The sequence below is a fragment of the Scardinius erythrophthalmus genome, assembly GCF_964197995.2.
Source record: "Scardinius erythrophthalmus genome assembly, chromosome: 3".
Taxonomy (NCBI): Eukaryota; Metazoa; Chordata; class Actinopteri; order Cypriniformes; family Leuciscidae; genus Scardinius; species Scardinius erythrophthalmus.
In genome coordinates this window covers 45,666,831-45,686,798 of record NC_138223.1, presented here as the reverse complement: position 1 = coordinate 45,686,798, position 19,968 = coordinate 45,666,831, and the positions used below count along the sequence as shown (strand labels likewise).

The following is a 19,968-nucleotide window of genomic DNA, read 5'->3' as shown; positions in this document are numbered from 1 at the left end:
AACATCTGTTATGAAGCAGCAGGGAAAAGAAGGAGCAAGAATACAGATGCAGCAACATTGATTACAAAAACACAGATAATCCACATCAAAAATCCATATCACAAACAAAATCCACAGAACAAGAGTGTAACAGCTTTACAAAACATGCAAAGACAAAAACCGACACAAGGCAACTAAAACACAGGGAATAAATACACAAGAAAAACAAAAGGCTAAAGAGGGACAGGTGTAGGCAATGAGTGGCCATAGTGAAAAACGTGGGTAGCAATGGAAACAGACAAAGGAGTAAGGAACAAAGGCAACCAGGAACTAAACACAGGAAGTTAACAAAGAAACAATAGAATAGAAACACTTCAACATAAAAGTCCTTAACCACGAGACAGGGGAATACAGGCTGGAATCATGTCAACATCACCTGAATATTAATGGAACTTGAGCAGTACTTTTTTATTTCTGGAAGATGATGGTGTAGTCCTCAGTTATGTTTGCGTCCACTGCAAAGACATCTGAAGATCTTCCTGTACTGCTGTCTGACCTGGACAAGAATGAGACGAGAGGATCTGTGTTTCTTGACATCCATTTAACCTCTTAAATCCAGTAAACCACAATGGAATTTCTTTATAATAAACAGGTAAGACAATGTGTTTTAAAAAAATTCTGAAATAAACGCAAGCTATGTTTCCATTACCTTCAAATTGCACAAATTGAAATTGCGAATTGAAAATACGCCCAATGGACGCCCAAACACGTACATTTTCGCAAAAACTTCCATATATCGCAAAAAAAAGTTTACACTCACCAGGTGTTTTTTGCTGTCACTGCAATGGACCCAGCTAACAGACTTTTGATATAAGAATGTTCTCCAAATATTCAGTGTTGGTTCTTTTTTATTATTATTCATGTAGCAGTGCATGCTGGGAGTTTATATTATCCTGGAACCCAGCATGCATTGCGACATGAAACTTCTCACCATTGTTGAGATTCATATGTTGATTGTTGATTTCTGTGTGTGTCTGAGCCAAGCACGAGTAAAATTAAATTGAATGCAATATATGATTACGATAATATTTAGAAGACCTGATAACAGAAATATTGATTTCATTTTGTAGATACACAGACTTATGCTAAATATGACATATCCATAAATTCAATGAATATATACTGGAAAAATCTGAAAATCAGATAGTCCAAGATGATTGTGACATCATCACAAAAGAATAAAATCACCTGATCAACTTCCTCTTGACTCTTTCTTGCTATAACAAATGTGTTTTATAAACTCACTGTTACAGCAGTCAGAGAGAGATGAATAGTAAGAAGTCAAGGGACAAGTGACCAACTAAAGCAAATACTGATCTCCATCATGGTGACAACAAATTTTATTATTAACTAAATATCGGTTAATTCTCAACAAGAACTTTTGTACATGTGTGAAAGAAATAATGTTAAACTGGTTTGTAAACTGTTTTCACACTCAGTGTTCCTGGAAGTCAATTGTAGTTTTTGTGTTTCTCTTTTTTCTGTTCTTGTTTCTCTGTCCTTCAGTGATTCTGCTTATCAGGTGTTCATCAGTTTCTCAATTCACTCACTTCTTTTCATTCACTCTGTCAAGTGGACTATATTAGTGAACTAATGTAGGGAATAGTGAATGATGGTATAGGGTGTGATTGGGAAAACAGCCTCTGAGTGTCGATTTTGAGCACTGTTGATTCACAGTATATTCATGTAGGCTAGTTTTGTTTTCTACGGTATATTACTGTTTTAATGGAAAATGGTATGATACTGTCTGAATTACGCCTTTTTTTACAGCAAGGGCTAACAGTGTACCACAATGTTAACAGAAAGTAAATAAAGTTAATAAAAGGTTGATTTGACATGTATTTGACTGACAGGACAGCTGTTTCAGTGGTTGCCTAGCAACATAAAAAATGCAGCGCACTGCTCGTTTTGTGTGATGGGGTAGTTATCTGCACCTCGTGAGGTTCTACAATAGGGCTGCACGATTAATCACAATAAAACCGCACACGTTTTGGCAAAGGCTGACATTATTTTATGCGCAGCTTGTCAGTGGAGTGCGGCTGATGGATAGTAAATACTGCTCCATCTGAACGCCAGAGGGCGCTTTTATGCAAACACGCTAAATATGCCCCGCCGCAGAAGTACAATAGGCGTATCATTCCAGGAAATCCCTATTGCTGTAGCTGAATAAACAGAAGATTGAAACACTTTGATTAAACATGATTTATAAATACATGACTGCCTTTTGTGTAAGAAGGCACATCATCTCACAGAAGGATGCTCAACTGTCGTTATGAATTGAGTTTGGAGTAAATGCATGTTATTAAATGTTATCTTTTGTTGGACAAGAGGTTCATAAATTATTCTCATGTTTGGAAAGATGTTTGACGCATGTTGCTTTTTCAAATGCACGTTATAAGTGACTCAAACTCACAGTGCTTTCAGATGGAGCAGCATTTACAGAGCCGTACATCAATGACAAACTGAAAGTGTGATTTAAGTGCGATCACATGTAAATTGCTATTAATTGTGCAGCCCTATTCTACAAAGATTGATAGCATTGCGCAAGCATTGATAAGCGAGCGCAAGTTGCAGCAGCCGCGAGGACAGTGAACGCGCAGCCAGTCATAAAGGAGTGATTGATTGGTTGCGGCACTGTGTGCAAAAAATACTTCGGCCTAATGTCGGGTTACACAAAGCAAATCATCTAAACAATTATTTAGTTTTCTTGTTTAATGACCAACAATTTAGTTGTAATAATAATTTTGGCATAAGGATTATTAGTGTTAGGCTATAGCCTGAAAGGTCTGATTTACAACAGTAAAAAGTTTTTTTTTTTTTTTTTACAATGACATTTGAATTCATGATTTTAATGTTGTTTTTTTTGTGGCAGACTAAAGACTAATGACAGACTGTTGATCTTCGAGTACAAATATGTTTGGTTCAGGTTTAAAATCCATTATCTTTTATTATAGGCTATGTAGTCTAATATAATAGTAATATCATAATATCAAAGTCAATGGTTAGTAATAAGTGAAGCTGGTGATGCTGTTTGAGTTGTTTAATCCTCCTCTGCTGAGATCTTCACAGATTTAATGTTTTCTTTTATCTTCAGTTGATTTCCTCAAAGGCTGTGTCTGAAGTCAGTTGTTTAAAGCAAAATCTCACAGCTCAAATTTACTAAACAAAAATAGTCAAATTATGTGAATTGACCCTTCACAGGGAGCTTGATTGACAGGTGATCTTACCAATCATAATCCGCCATCCGCCATCCGCCATTTTGTCCGACAAAGCAGTCAGGAGAGATAGCAGATTAACATGGGAGGATTTGAACTTGAAAAACAGAGTGTACTGACGTCTTTCCGCGGTTAAAACAATAATCCTTTTTATGTTCATTCATGTTTATTTGATGCTATAAATTAACTAGAAGGAAGAGATGATTGGTTCACAAGCAGTTTTAACTGATGCTCTACAGCGATCTGTCAGACACATTTAAGAGCCACAAAACGGTATGTATCGTTTAAATTTCTTTTAAAAAATGACCAAATTTGAAAGGTGAGACTTTGATTAATATGTTTAATATCAAAAGTAACCGAAAAGTAACCTGGTCTGTCCTGTCTGTCAGCGTGTTGTCAGTGTCCTCTCTGCTCCGTGATGTATTTTTCACTGCGTGAGAACTAGGGCTGGGCGATATATCGCACGATATTGTTATGCACATCTCGTCAGTAAAGCCGGTTCCTTGATTAGTAGTAAATCACCATCACCTGCTTTCAGATTGAGCGGTGTTAAATTAACACTCCTGGGAGTGTATATGAGTCCACACGTGTAAAGTGTTAAAATATGAGTGTTAAATTAACACTCAAGAGTGTTAAAGTTAATAAGATAATTAAGTGATTAATTTAGTGATGATTGAGCATTATTGAAGACACCTGATGTTAACAAGCAGAATCACTGAAGGAGAAAATCACAAATTGTAAGCCACCGTTATGGCGATCATTGTTTGCTTTAGTTGGGCTATTGACCCTTATATGTTTACTTTCAATTTTACTGTTGTTTGTCTGCTGTTATTGATTTATAACAGTTAAATGAACAAAGTAAATTGTGATCTGATAGTGTTGGTTATGTTTTGACATAATCATGCTGTGATCTGAAAAATGAAACTTATTGAGATATTTTAGTTTATCTTGTTAACAGCAGCTTTGTGATTCTACAGCATATGATTATCAGTATTTTTCTTATAATACAAAATATTTAATAAACATTGTTCTGATCAATAGACTTTCAAATGAATTTATTTAGAAACACAGACATCAATAATCAGCCTGTGAATCTCAACAATGGTGACAATAATAAAGCATGTTGCAGTGGCTGCCACCAATCACAACTCATTAATGGCTCCCATCATGCATTGCGGTATGAATAAATTATGATCTGAATTGTCAATGTAATTTACTTTTCCCTAATTTAATATTCTGCTCGTCACCCTTGTTGAGATGCATAGACTGAATCTTGACATCTGTGTGTGCCTAAAAGTACTCTTTTAAAAAAAAAAAAAAAAAAAACTTTTAAAGCAACAACATGTAACTTTTCAACCTTCATAATATATTTCCAAGACCCTTGTGATGGTACATCGACTTACAATAGGTTGAATGAGACGTCTGCCAGAGCCTGACGGGGTCTGTATCGCTTTTACTGGCACTATGTAACTTCGGGGTGCGGGTAACAAAATTCGACTGCTTTAAGGCATACGTCACTTCGCCCAACACTTCCTCAAATGTGGCCGACCAGCGCGTTTGTTTTCGTGCGTCTGTTTTCGTCATGGCTGAAGCAGCAGCGAAACGTAAGAAGTCCAAGGTTTTGTGGGAGTAGAGTCGGAAGAGGAAAAGGGAGAGTGATAAACTGAAAGGCAGGACGAGGATCAATATGGGTCGAGCGTTTGCTCGCTGGCGTTAGCTTATGGAGGAGGAGTGTTACCAGACCGATGCTGACTTGGCCGTCATGCTGTTGAACTAGTAAGTAACTGTAAATTGCTTGCATACTATCTTTAGTTTTTCTAATCTGTTGTCTGCCTGGCTACGTTACGGAAACTATCTGGTCCTCCATTTATTTATCTTCATGAATCAGCTAGTAGATGAGCGAATTATCAATCTGGTAGCTAGTAAACACTAACATGCGTTAGTTTTAGATGGTTAGGATGCTATCGCTATTATTCTCGTTCAGATTTGAGCATTGTAATCGACATGCAAATCGCAAATGTTTGAGTTAAAATGTTTAGTCTACGGTGGCCGAGAGAGCTCAACGCGCTGCAAATGAATAAAACACATGCAAACAGAAAAAAACGCATGCAAACAGAAAAAAACACATGCAAATAAAAAAAAAACACCAGCGAATAAGAAAACATCTTCATCAGTTTTACAACTCACGTGCGTCCCAATACTCACAACACAACGCGCTGCAATTACAGAAACGCGCTGCAAAAGTTCACAACAAAACCAAATATAGAAACGCGCTGCAAATAGAACAGAACACAACGGAAATGTTTCCGGGGAACCCAATAAGTGACGGACGGACGGCTCGCAAGCTTTACCAGAGAGACGCGGGCTCTGGCTTTACCTATGCCCTAACGTTACTCTCTTAAAAGGGCAGAGCCCTTGAATTGGGCACTTTGGAGTGAGCGGGGCACTTGTGTGCCATTATGTTGATGAAGGGAGCAACGAAAGACAACGTAATTTCTTCATTATTTTCACTTGGGATGTTCCCATGACAACGCAGCGCGTGTCCATCAGCTGAGCTGTTCTTACCAGAAATATAGTATTAATGCTGTTAACATAACTGTTGCAAATAAATATACATTTTATACAACAAAGTTTTTAAAATATGTGTTATATCTTTGTGTGAGTGTCTCAACTTTAAAACTTGCCGTCTCATATTTGGACCTATAGCTACATTCTAACATTTCTCATGAAACTTATGAAAAATTTCAAAATGTGTTCAATGTAACTGATGTATAGATTAATGTCTTTTCCTCGTTCTTTTTCTCTATCTTTTTTATTTATTTATTTATTTTAGTCTTCAGCTCATTGTTCTTTTTAGTATTCTTATGACATTGAACATATCGCAAATACATTGTGTATATTGTATAACGTTACAAAGTTGTATGTCATAAACGTGTCATCTTTGTATGTTTTGCAAAAAAATAATAAAAATAAATAAATAAAAGTAGACAGCTGTAAGCATGTCCTAGCCGTCCGTCCGTCACTTATTGGGTTCCCCGGAAACATTTCCGTTGTGTTCTGTTCTATTTGCAGCGCGTTTCTGTATTTGGTTTTGTTGTGAACTTTTGCAGCGCGTTTCTGTAATTGCAGCGCGTTTCCGTATTTGGTTGTGTTGTGAGTATTGGGACGCACGTGAGTTGTAAAACTGATGAAGATGTTTTCTTATTCGCTGGTGTTTTTTTTTCTATTTGCATGTGTTTTTTTTCTGTTTGCATGCGTTTTTTTCTGTTTGCATGCGTTTTTTTCTGTTTGCATGTGTTTTATTCATTTGCAGCGCGTTGAGCTCTCTCGGCCACCGTATTAGTCTACTAAATATGTATAAATTATAAAAGGAGGAGATTAATAATATTATCATTGCCCATATGAAAAGAAGCCTACATGCTTCATATACAGTAACCGTAAATCATTTTACGACAGCGGTAATGGACAATTCCGCTTCCAACCTGTAGGGCGACCGCTGAGGAAAAGTTCCATGTTGTTGCTTTAAGAAATCCTTTAAATTATATCAAAAATTCTGCCATTTATGCAGAATCACAGTTATTCTGTAATCAACAACATACATCTAAGTCAGAAAGAAGGATCTTAATGAGTTCAGTGATCAAGTTTGGTTTAGAGTGCACTCTAGTGCACAGTGAATAGCACAGTTTGGTTTAGAGTGCAGACTGAATAGATGACTTAGAAGATGACTAAACATCAGTAGCATTTTAGAATCAAAATAAAGTCATGACATGATCTTGAAAAACATTTCACTAAATACAGAGTTTTAGACTTATCATCTCCAGATTTTACATATAACATGATTAGACATGTGGCTTTAGCTGCAGTGCATTTCTAGATTGCTACAGTGCCAACTTCAATTATATTTTCATGAAAATGTTTCATAAAAAAACATTTCTAATAACTTTACACAATTCTGAAGCTATGTGCAAAGGGATCATGAACTGTATCTGTTTCAGTTTGGGTATGTCATTTCTGGGGATTTTTCAAAAGTGGGGTTGCAGCTTAACAGGTTAAAAATCTTCCGTTGTGTTTAGACGACTGTGACTCGCGGGACTCGTCGGGCCATTCCATAGCGAGCTTCTCTGTAGCATGTGAAAGCACATAAATAAGCTCTGTGTAGGCCGCAGTAGGCCGCGCTTCCTGGCCGCCAGGCAGGAGAACGCCATCAACTAAAACAGGCCCGAAATCCACAGAGCCGGACGCTGCAGTGTAAATCACATCATCCAGCCCGAAAGAAACCGTCTTGCGCGCTTCCGGGCTAGGGCATAAATAATCAAGAGAAAACTCGACTGGCAGGACACCACGCGCATGCTCGGGAGAGAAAGGGCGAGGCCCGTCTGCTCATACTCCATACCCTCGAGCTCTACATCCAAACTCCAGCTCGTGGATCCCCGCGAGGCCTCGGCGGTCTCAGGAGCGCGACGAGGTGGGGCGGATGACTCCGGATGACGGATGAAGTAGATTGTCACAAAATTTACATTTTGACAAACCTAGAACAGCCTCACGCATGCGAAAAACCCAAACATTTAACACACTTACTGTGAGGGTCTTCACTTGCAATAAAGCGAGCACATGGCGGCAGGCAACGACAAAACTCCATGGCACTTTACCACAAGGAGAACTGAGTTCCACTATTCGCAGTCGCTGAAGTGCAGATGAAGAATGCTGATGCTAATATCTGAATTTTTGGGCCAGAAAAACCGAGAACGAAGGGCTAAAATGTCCGCTTCTTGAAGACAGAGAAATCTGAGGAGCAGATGGCGCGCACGCGCCAATCAGGGTTTCCGTTGTCCGGTAATTACCGGACATTGACCGAAAAAAAAATGAAATGTCCGACAAAAAGAAATCTCTCCGGTCAAATTGTCCGATTAAAATTGCCTAATAATCCCGCCCCCCTAACACAATCTGAATTTGAGAATAAGCCTAAAATGTATAAAGCAAAAATACACCGACATTTGTTATAAAGGAACAGGCTCTACCGTTTGAAAGTTATTAAACATTATTACATGGCTTGGTTGAATTCCAATGTGGAATGCGGTCTGTTATTTCTTGATATCAGACCGCTGAAGCACTAGCGGCGCCAGGATTTTGATTGTAGGTGGGCCTCCAGAAAACTGGATGGGCCAGTTAAAATAAGCCAAAAAATAAATAAAAACGGGTTCCCCTTCATCTCCGTTTCAGCGCTTTTCTGGGCACTGAGGACAGCGACTCAGTACCTGAATTTAATGCGAAAAATAAAAAAAACTTGAACAGGATTTTTTTTTAATACAATTACAATTTCATTGAATATATTTTTAATAAAATTATAGGCCTATTATTTTTAGTTTATTAACAGCAACAACAATGAAGTTGACGATCGCCATCTCCATGAACGCGCCTATACACAGCAAAATCCCCAGTGTTAAATTAACACTCCTCAGTGTTTATATGTGTCCGCACTACAGGGTGTTAAAAATTAACACTGAAGCAGTGTTGAAGTTAATGAGATAATTAAGTTAACACTGAAGCAGTGTTGAAGTTAATGAGATAATTAAGTGATTAATTAAGTGATGATTGGCCATTAGTGGTGACACCTGATGATAATAAGCAGACTCACTGAAGGAAAGAGAAACAAGAACAGAAAAAAGAGAAACACAAGAACTACTGACTTCGAGCCATTGTTGCACTTATTATTTTACCAGTTTGACTTTATTTCTGTCATACATCTACACACGGTCTTATTTAGATTTAACAGAAGTTTAGATGGTAATGTTTTATGGAATGTTTCGTTTCATGTCACCATTATGGTGGTCAGTGGTTGCTTTGGTTGGGCTCTTGACCCTTTACTTTGTAACATTAGTATTTCTCTGGCTGCTCCAACTCTGTGCTTACAGAGCATATGTGTTGTGGCAAGAGAAACTATGATTTGGGCTGTGTTTCCTGAAAACATTGCAAGCCTAATTTGATCGTACAGACCATATGTTGCAGTTGGTCTGCAATCAAGTTAAGTTTAAGATGCTTTTGGAAAGTCAGCCCTGGTTATGTTTCTATGATGAAATTACTAGTGACCTGATTCAATGATGTCACCCAGCATTATGAACTGATTATCTATTAATTTTATTAATTTTTCACTACAGTAGTTACTTCCATCAATGTTTTAAAGATCTGAAAGATTTAAAATCACACACTGACATCAAGAATCTACATATGAATCTCAACAATGGTGACAATCAAACAAATGCTTAATGTTGCAGTGCATGATGGGAGCCACCAATCAGAATGCATCAATGGCTGACATCATGCATTGCAGCATGAATAAATTATGCAGCTGAATTGTCCTGTAATTTTCATTGTTTTTTCTGTTGGCTTTTATTTTGCTATTGTTTTGTTCTGATTTTAGTAGCTTGTTTTGTGATGTTCAGAGTTGATCTGTTTGTCACTAGTTTGTTTATTGTCACCATTGTTGAGATTCATATGCTGATTCTTGATGTCTGTGTGTTTAAACACAATAACTTCTTTGCTCAAAGTATTTTCAAATTTTTTGATATTGCTGTAGGATCTCAAACTGTAGAATCTCAGAGCTACAATCACCAATACTTCAAGACATCAAGCATATAGTTAAAATTTAGACTCTGAATGACATCAGTGAATCAGGACACTACATGATGAAAATTTTTTTATCATCAAAACATATTGTGAGCAGGTCATGTTTTCTCTTGCAGTAACAAATGTGCTTTATAATCACAATGTTGGAACAGTCAGAGAAAAACTAATATTAAAAAATGAAAAGAGTCAAGAGCCCAACAAAAGCAAATACTGACTTAATGGTAACTTGAAAAGAAAAATTCCATAAAATATTACTATCTAAACTTCTGTTGACTCTCAAGAACTTTTGTCGATGTATGACAGAAATTAAGTCAAACTGGTAATAATAAGTGCAATAATGTGTAATGACTCGAAGTCAGTTGTAGTTCTTGTGTTTCTCTTTTTTCTGTTATTGTTTTTTCTCTTTCCGTCAATGATTCTTATTAACATCAGGTGTCACCACTAATAGCCAATCATCACTTAATTAATCACTTAATTATCTCATTGACTTCAACACTGCTTCAGTGTTAACTTAATTATCTCATTAACTTCAACACTGCTTCAGTGTTAATTTTTAACACCCTGTAGTGTGGACACATATGAACACTGATGAGTGTTAATTTAACACTGGGGATTTTGCTGTGTAGAGAGAAATGCACATCATGGATTACATAATCAGAGAGTAGCCTATTTCTTTTCGTTTTAAATTGTTTAAAAGACGTTTCAAGCTTTCTTAAGATATATTTCATGTCTGCGAGGCCTATGCTGAGTTTCGTTCAATTACGATGAGATGCGCTCCAGTTCACGAGCAATGCAAGTGACCGCGCGGGCGCCTCCATGATTAGGCCAATCGTCTGCTATATTTGCTGCTTAGCTATATATTAAATACAGGCAATTGTTTGATAAAAAAATACTGAAATTAAGATACAATTTATACAAAACGAAATTCACTTCAAAAAAGTCTTTCTACAAAACCAAACTTAATTAAGTGGTCAAAATCATGTCTGACCCGCTCCATGTCTCTCGATATTGCGCATTCTATCTTACTCGTGCTGTTCACTTTTCATAATCAACATAATTTAAAAAATAACATTATAATATTTTAACAAATATTAAACTAAATGAGCTTATTTAATGGCTACAACACGTATAGTAGACAGACTCTCTATTTGTACAAATTGCTGCACATTCATTTTATTCTGAATTTTGCACACATAAGTTGAAAGGCATTTGTTTGTGCATGCATAGCAAAACATATCTGCAACATTTATCAAGTTCACTGATAAATATGCGCGCATTTATTAGGCTAATTATTATCTTAATGAATAATGAAACAAGGACGAAGCATATAAACTGCGTTGTTTGTTTAGAATGGAATGGATCGCAAATAGATCCGAATGAAGAAACGTAGAAAATGGGTCTCGAGTGTTCCTACAGAGAGGGGGTTCTCGCTGCAGAATCGGATCAAGACGAAGCAGTAAAGTCGCCTTGCGGAGAACAAGGTTACACGGCTTATGCGCACTGCAAGTTGTAGAGAGACACTGGGAAGTTCGCTTGAGTAAAAACAATAGGCTTCAGATATTTTATTTGGAGAAGGGGGATTGGTTTGTCAAACTATGAATTTGAAACCCTAACAATTGGCGTTGATTGACGCCAAACGGACGTTCATGTTTTTTTTTTTGTTTTCGTTTTTTTATTTTTTATTTTAAAGTTAGGCTAATAAACATGTTGCATTCGGCCTGATTATGTCATTTTTTAAGTTACATAGCCTGCCTCCAGTTTTCCTCAACTTGACTAATTAAGAGGCGATATTTGACCGGCATATCATTGAAATGTCCGGAAAACGAAACCTCTGCCGGTCACTCTGACCGGCACCATTTTTTTCTAGCGGAAACTCTGGCGCCAATATAATATGACGATGGAAGAGCGTCAAGGTGGTGCCCGCGCCATCAGCCAATGTATTGGCGTGATTCTATATGGGCTTCAGACAATTGGCACACACAGAGGGCATTCCCACTGCATCTTAAGCTACACAGCGTTGATTGAACCTATGAAAGAGAACTGTAAATTCACAGCTGCTCTTGTTTTGCTGCTTTTACAGGTGTGGTGTATTTTTACAGTATAAGTTTATGATTTACAGTACTCTTGTTAAATTGTACAGCAATTTGTAACAGTGTAGACATGTTGATTACTGATTGTTGACAACTGGTTGGAATGACGTGATGATTGGATTCGTGTTTCTCCCGAACTTTGTTAATAAAACATGTATTGTTGTTTGTAGGCCTATATCTATGTGGTGTTTTCAAGATGCATTAAGACAAACCATGTGTAAATTCATGAGTCAACACCATTGCTGAGTATTTTCCTCTTAAAGGGTCATGAAACCCTAAACCAAATTTTCGGAGATTTTAACAGAGGTATGTGTGTTGAACACCATTGAAGACAATGTTAGCATCTGTTAGATTTAAAAGTAGGGGGAAAATGGTTAAATTTGATTTTATTCCGCTATTTTCATCTTCCGGGTTTAAAATCTTCATTGTGTCCACGTCATAGGCAGTGATGTGGCAGAGCACTATAGTACTTTGATGACTCATCAGTGTCTCATAATTATTCATGTCTGAGTTTTCTTATCCAATGGACACTTGTTCTTAATTTTTCATGACACCACGTGGAACTTTCCAATGACAGACATGTCAAACTGTGATATCACGTAGTAGAAGAGAGAGGCAATGATGGGACGCGCGTTTGTTTGTTTGTGTGTGTGTGTGTGTGTGTGTGTGTGTGTGTGTGTGTGTGTCTGTCTGTCTAAAATGTAACCCTGACCGTTTTACATGCCTTTTGTTAAATAATCACTCATTATTCAAATTTTGATATTTTTTTGATATTTGATATTTATATTATACCTCAATTGTATGGAACGTATGCTTAATTTGTGCAAATTTCTGTCACTGTCCATCTTTATTATGTGGGTTTAGGGGGCGCGTAGATATGTACGGAACGTTTTTTTTTTTTTTAAGCGGAAATGTATTACTTTCAAATATATGCATTTATAGTGTGTATATAAACAAATGTATATATATATATATATATATATATATTTTATAATGACATAATTATACATATACTTGTACATTTATATGTTTTAAACTCAATTATGATATGCTGTAATATATGTAGCAGGGCATTCAGTTACTTTTGAAAGGACAAACATAAGGTGTCAGTGTATTTCATTAGACTTTAACTTTGCCAGCTATAAAAAAATCTAGCATTTCCTCACATTTTACCACTGATTTTTAGTGACAGTCGATATCCACTGGCGATGACAGTTCCCCCTGCCGTGCCATACAACACCCACTCCCCTCCCTTCTTCTCACAGCCACCACGCCCATTTAGGTTGCATTTTTCAAAAAGATTGTGAGCTAGACTTGAGCTGAAAGAGGGGGGTTTCATGACCCTTTAAAACTGCAGTGAACCAAAGACGGTCTCAATAACGTTTGAAATCGCTGGTGTTTCTTACGTCACAAACTACCTTATAAACAATCAGATCAACGTGTGATCGTAAACGAGTGGATCTCTGAGCTGTTGTGAGTGAGTGGAGGCGGGGCTCATTTGCATATTCATAAAACCACGTTTACTAAATTACTAATGCTATTATAAAGCACAAAGAATTTTGGTGATCAAAGATTTGTTTTAAGGTATAAAATTATTGACTACAGGGGGACTTTCAACAACTGCCTCTGACATTATTCTATAAAAAACATGGATTGGCAAAATAAGAACAGGACCTCCATGAAAACAACTATAATATTCTTTCATGTTCAGTTTTGAATGGAATATGGAGGTAAATTGAGTGATGTCTGACCTCATTATTGAGGACACAATAGACCAGGAAGATAAAGGTTCCCTGCTGGGAGTTCAAGATCAGGAAGAGGATATCCAGCTCCTTCCTGCCATTAGTGAAGAAACCCAGAATCCAGGAGCAACCAAGAATCACAAACTGAGCCAGTGTTTTAAAAGCCATAATCCTGTAGAGAAAGAGTTCAAGTGTATTTATTGACTTTTTTTATTATTATTGTTTTTTTTTTATCTGGAGTGTTTGAATCTGAATGTTTGTTACTTGGTTTGTTTCATCTGTGAAACTTCAGCATTCAGATTTTTGAGAGTTGAGCTCAGACTGATGATGATGTTGATGAAGAGAATCATGTTTAACTGAAAAGTAGAAAATAATGATGAAGCACTTTGTTTTCCCTTTAATATAAATTAAAATGAGCCAATAAGAAATGTGCTTACTGCTAGTATGACACAAACAGGACCAAGAAAACTCCAGATAAAACCTTTATCAATTTTAATCCAGCACCTGTTTAGAGGAAACATAATATAAGAACTGAATTAATTTGTCAAAAATAAGATTTCTGGTGTTTACCTTTTCTTTCTTTTTTTTTCTTTCTTTTTTTTTACAGTGTTTGTAAAAATGTTCTTTAATCAGAAGGCAGAAATGTCACAAACCCCAGAGCTGCCTTACAGTTTTTGCGTCTAATCAAATTGACTTAAAAACAACAACAACAATAACTCACTGTTCGCTGCCGTATCCTTCAGGAAACAGCCCGACAGACACGGCCACCACAACCAGAGCAACCGTATATCCAATCACACACAGGAATCCACTGCTAAGCACCTCCCTCTTTTTGGAGCTGATCTGTGATAGGTTCTTCACACAGATGAAGAGCAGCACAGCTTCAATGAACATCCACACAAAGCCGGAGAGAAAGAGGAAGTGCAGCACACCTGATATCACGGCACACAACACCTGGAGATCATGAGAGACGGTTATGATGATTCTCAGTGAGACTGTGCTGAGCTGTAGGGCTCCTTCATCATCCTCACCTGATGAGGGCGTATGAGGCTCAGGAACTGTTGTGTGAGGAGGAACAGAAGGTGAGCCAACAGCAGACTGATGCAGAGGTTGATTCGAGCGACATTATTCACTGCAGGACTCCACTGACAAAGGGCAAAGGTCAACAGGGCCAAACTGAAGAACACCAGCCCAACTGGCACACACACCAAATTCAACAGGTCCATCAGTGAGTCGCTCTGAGAAAACATGTCAGAGTACATGAGTGCCAAATCTGTGCTGTTCTTCAATGCTCACTATAAATGTTCTCGTACCTCTGATGGACGGCTGGTTTGCATGATGAGAGCGAATGTGGACAGATGAACACAGGAACACACAGTGTAGTTGCTGTTGGTCTTTAAAACAGAACAACCATCTACAATCCACTCGCTGATATTCCAGTACACACAGGACAGAGAACCGTTGGGGTCAAACTCCTGCAAGAAGAAGAAAGAACATGCAGAAAATATTATAACACTGAATATTAGATGTTTTCAGTTGTTGAAATCGTTGGGGTTGAAGTAATTCACAGGGTAAACACAACATTGTACATCAGAGAATTTTTTTTTTTCCAACAAGTCTTTTTCTGGGCTCACAATAAACCTTCCTACATAGCAACATTGTGACGTCCCAGATCCGGCCCATATCTGGCACACGTGGAAAGATGATCTGACCCACATGCAGTGTGGAATGATGGCCCTTGGGTGGCCCACTCCTGTTTGCCAGTTCTGGGCCACAAGCAGGCCATATCAATGCCACATGTCAGCCAAGAGCAAAGACAAAATCTGTGTATATTAAATAGGAGTCATCTCAGCCTTAATAAACCTGTTAACAAGCAGAATCACTGAAGGAAAGAAGAGAACAGAAAAAGAGACGAGCAGAAACACAAGAACTACAACTGACTCCAGACACAGCCTCAGATGAAATCAACTGAAGAGAAAAGAAGACATTAAATCTGTGAAGATCTCAGCAGAGGAGGATTAAACAACTCCACAAACAGCATTACCAGCTTCACTTATTACTAACCAGACTGACTTTTTTTCTGTCAGATGTCTACAGAAGATCTTATTGAGAATTAACAGGGGTTTAACTCTAATGTGTTTCATTTGAAGTCACCATATGTGATTAGTGTTTCCATTAGTTGGGCTCTTAACTCAAAATGTTGCTATGTGTACTAGATCATAACATTGGCTTGTAGGAGTCATAGAAATTAACTCACTTTGATGTGTTTGATGGTGAAGTTGACTGGTTTGGTGAGTGTAGTGTTGGTTTGATGAAGAGTAGCTGAGATCACAGTGGACATCATGGTTTTATTCATGTCATTTGATGTGCTGAAGAACTCAGGCTTCAGTAGATTCTCCAAAGAACTGTAGCTCATGAAAGCCACTGCAGCTGATTCTGTGTGACAGACCAACATAAAATCACATCGAGTCGCATCAATTTGCAAAAAAAGGGGAAAAAATTAACTTTCTTCAAACTTGTTCAGACAAAAAAATAATAATAATTGGGCTTTAACAGCAGCAGAACCAAATCTTCACGTGTGTCTTTTTATTTGTACTTGTTCATACTTCTCACATACTTGAAGTGCTTTTCTTGGCAATCTCAAAAAGGTCCATATCCATGTGAGCTTTTTCTGTACGGATCAGAGGCACGTCATTTACAGATGCTTTTGGTCCAACCGCAAGAACTCTTATTTCTACAAGACACAAGAAAAAAAAAAAAAAAAAAAAAAAAAACAGATAACAGATAAACAGATATAATGTCTTATCTATATATTGCTGATGTGTTTTACTTATTGCCCTGTAACCTTTAAATCTAAAAGTTTATTTTTTTTTATTGGCATTAAAGGGATAGTTCACTTTGAAATTAATTTTTGATATGTTTTAGCTTACCTCAAGGCCATCCAAGATGTAGGTGTCTTTGTTTCCGCAGTAGTTTCAATTTTGATATTTTTAGGTCAAACCGTTCTTGTCTGTCAGTCATATAATGCAGGTCTATGGACACGGTCTCAAAACACAAGCACAGAGTCCAAATTAAAACAATTCCCCATCGTCCAAATGAAACAATTCCCCATCATAAATACACAAGGTATACATCTATACCCGCGCGCGGGCGGGTATAGATGTATACACTAGATGTTGCCTTCGCTACTGCAGTTCATTGGAACGAAACCGTAGCCAAGGCGACATCTATGAATATATCTATACCCGCCCGCGCCGTCAGATCATTTGGACGTGTGTTGTTTTCAAGAGATAACAACGATATAAATACTGTTCGTTTTCTCACACAAACCGCTCATTTCGTGTCTTAGGCCATCAATGTGTACTTATGATGGGGAATTGTTTCATTTAGACGATGGGGAATTGTTTTATTTTGGACTCTGTGCTTGTGTTTTGAAACAGTGACCATCGACCTGCATTATATGACTGACAGACAAGAACGGTTTGACCTAAAAATATCCAAATTGAAACTACTGCGGAAACAAAGACACCTACATCTTGGATGCCCTTGAGGTAAGCTAAAACATATCAAAAATTAATTTCAAAGTGAACTATCCCACTTTAGATTTTGCTTGTCTGCTGTTGTTGCTTTATAACAGTCAGATGAACAAAGATCTAATGTGATCTGATGGTGTTGGTTATGTTTAGACAATCATGTTGTGATCTGAAAAATGAAACTTATTGATGTAATGTGGTTTAACTTGATAAGTACAGCAGCTCTGTGACTCCACAGCATATGATTATCAGCTTTTTAATATAATCCAAAATAATTAATAAACGTTGGTCTGATCAAAAGGCTTTTAAATGATTTTATTTAGAAACACAGACATCAATAATCAGCCTGTGAATCTCAACAATGGTAACAATAACTTTTCCTCTGGCTGCCACCAATCACAACTCATTAATGGCTCCCATCATGCATTGCGGTATGAATAAATTATTAACTGAATTGTCTTAGTAATTTCCTTTTCCTAATTGTATATTCTGCTCGTCACCATTGTTGAGATGCATAGACTGAATCTTGATGTCTGTGTGTGCCTAAAAGAAATATTTTCTTAAAAAAAAAAAAAAAGATATCCTTTGTACTATATCTAAAATTCTAGATATGTAGAATCTCGGTTATGCTGTAATCAACAACATAAATCTAAGTCAGAAATAAGGGTCTCAATGAGTTCAGTGAAGCTAATCAAGTTCAAATAATGATTGTCATAACATATCCATCAGATATTTTTTTTTCTTTTTTCATCTGGCTGCTATAACTCACTAACAGCAGCCAAGCAAAGTCTAAAGTAACCATAAAAGGGTCAAGAGCCCATTATCTTCAATAATGCTCAATCATCTCTCAATTAATCACTTAATTAGCTCATTAACTTTAACACTGCTTCAGTGTTCATTTAACACTCTGCTCAGAGTTTATATAATTTACACTTTTCAGTGTTAATTTAACACTGGGGATTTTGCGGTGTAGTGGAAAAACAAATGTCTTTAGATTTGAACCAATTATGCAATTATGAATTTAAATAAATAAAAAAACATTCAGGAAAAGCTGGGCTTCTCCAGAAGAAAATATTTGACTATGACGCACACCTTTCACAGCATCACAATTTTGTTTCTCAAATGTGTCAAACACACAAGTACAAACAGGGACGTAACAGGACTCTTTACCTGTATTGTTGAGACTAATATCCGTCAAGTTGGACGTATCTGTGGGCTTCACCAGGACAGACACCAGGTTCTCAAAGGCGTTTAGATAACTGTTTCCATATGACACTATTCTATCTTTTTCTTTATTTTCAGCACTGGCCAACTCTGAAACCTTTATCTGAGCAGCATCAACAATCTTCAAATAGTCTTCTGCCATCTAATTGAATACAAAAAAAATGCTTTCTTGTAAAATGCAAATGATTTCTATGGCAAAAGAGTGTAATAGCTAATCTATGGGTCATTCTCAAAATATGGTGACAAACTAGCTCCTTGAGTTTTGAGTCAAATAGTCAAGAAACTCCAAATAATTTTATAACATAAAATTTTAAAACAATATGAAATAATTTGACTATTTTTATCTATTTTTATTTTTTGTACATTTTTTCTTAATTATTTGAGTCAAGTGCCTAAACAAAGCATTATCCTTGTACACATATTGTACACCGCATTTACAGTCATTTGTTTATTGAAAATTTTCTTTTCCAGGGTTAAGCATTAGTGCAAGGTTCAACAATTGTGCAAATAATTTCAATAAAAATTATAATATAAATTAAGAGGAACGATTGTCTCTATATTTAGTGTTACAAGAGGCTGTTCAAATAGGTTATTGTATTGCATTAATAAAATAAATTTAATTAAAAATAATTTCGTATCATTAGCTTTGTTACCATCCACCTATTTTAATGCACATTTGAGGAAAACGCATTAAAAAACATTGGATGGAAAGGCCCAGATGAGTGGATCTCTGAGCTGGTGTGAGTGAGTGAGTGGAGTCAAGGGCTAATTTGCATATCCATATAACCGCGCATACTAAATGACAAAGGCCTGGTTTCACAGACAGGGCTTAAGACCTTAGTACAATAAAGACTTTTAAGTAGCTTTTATAAAATGCCTGAGGAATGATTTTTTTTTTTTTTTTTCTATTACTGGTGTGCATCTTGAGACAAAACAATGGCACTGACATATTTAAAAGTTAAACAGTTTTAACAGCTCAAACATTAATTTTAGTCTGGGACTAGGCTTAAGCTTTGTCTGTGAAACTGGGGCTCAATGTTATAACTAATCAGTAAGTTTTTTGAGCAGATGTTAACACAAATCTTAAATTTTAATTCAGATCTTTAATTCAAAAGATCTTAAATCTGAATCTAAATCTTAAAAAATTACAAGGTATGATGTCCATTATGAACAGGTAATAGTATCAAGATGTTAACAAATCCGATCAAATTTTAAAATGAACCGAGCTCAATTCAAAACATTTTGTAAACTGGAAAAATCTAGATTTTTTGAGAATGACCCTTGGTTCAAGTCCAGGAAACGTGACTCACTGCAGGAGACATTTGATCCGTCATATTGGCAATCAGATCAACAAGACTTATAACGAGATCTGCAGTTAACTTCTAAAAAAGAAAAGACAATAGATGAAAGAAAGTAAACATGAATTATAGAGTGTATTAAATGTAATTTTTAGACCATTTTTTCGAAACTCGTTCTCACATACCCCTTGAGTGTTGTCTGG

General features: G+C 36.8%; 1 protein-coding gene across 1 annotated transcript; it reads right to left on the bottom strand.

Annotated features, from left to right (window-relative positions):
• Nucleotides 1-475: 475 nt before the first annotated feature.
• On the bottom strand, nucleotides 476-18,609 carry LOC308687918 (adhesion G protein-coupled receptor E3-like; the record flags this gene model as incomplete). The annotated part of the gene is made up of 10 exons (XM_081360739.1): nucleotides 476-535; nucleotides 13,720-13,882; nucleotides 13,975-14,066; nucleotides 14,148-14,214; nucleotides 14,432-14,664; nucleotides 14,742-14,948; nucleotides 15,024-15,185; nucleotides 15,968-16,146; nucleotides 16,328-16,444; nucleotides 18,414-18,609. The coding sequence occupies 10 exons, from the start codon at nucleotides 18,607-18,609 to the stop codon at nucleotides 476-478; spliced, it is 1,476 nt and encodes a 491-aa protein (XP_081216865.1).
• Between the last annotated feature and the right edge of the window lie 1,359 nt (nucleotides 18,610-19,968).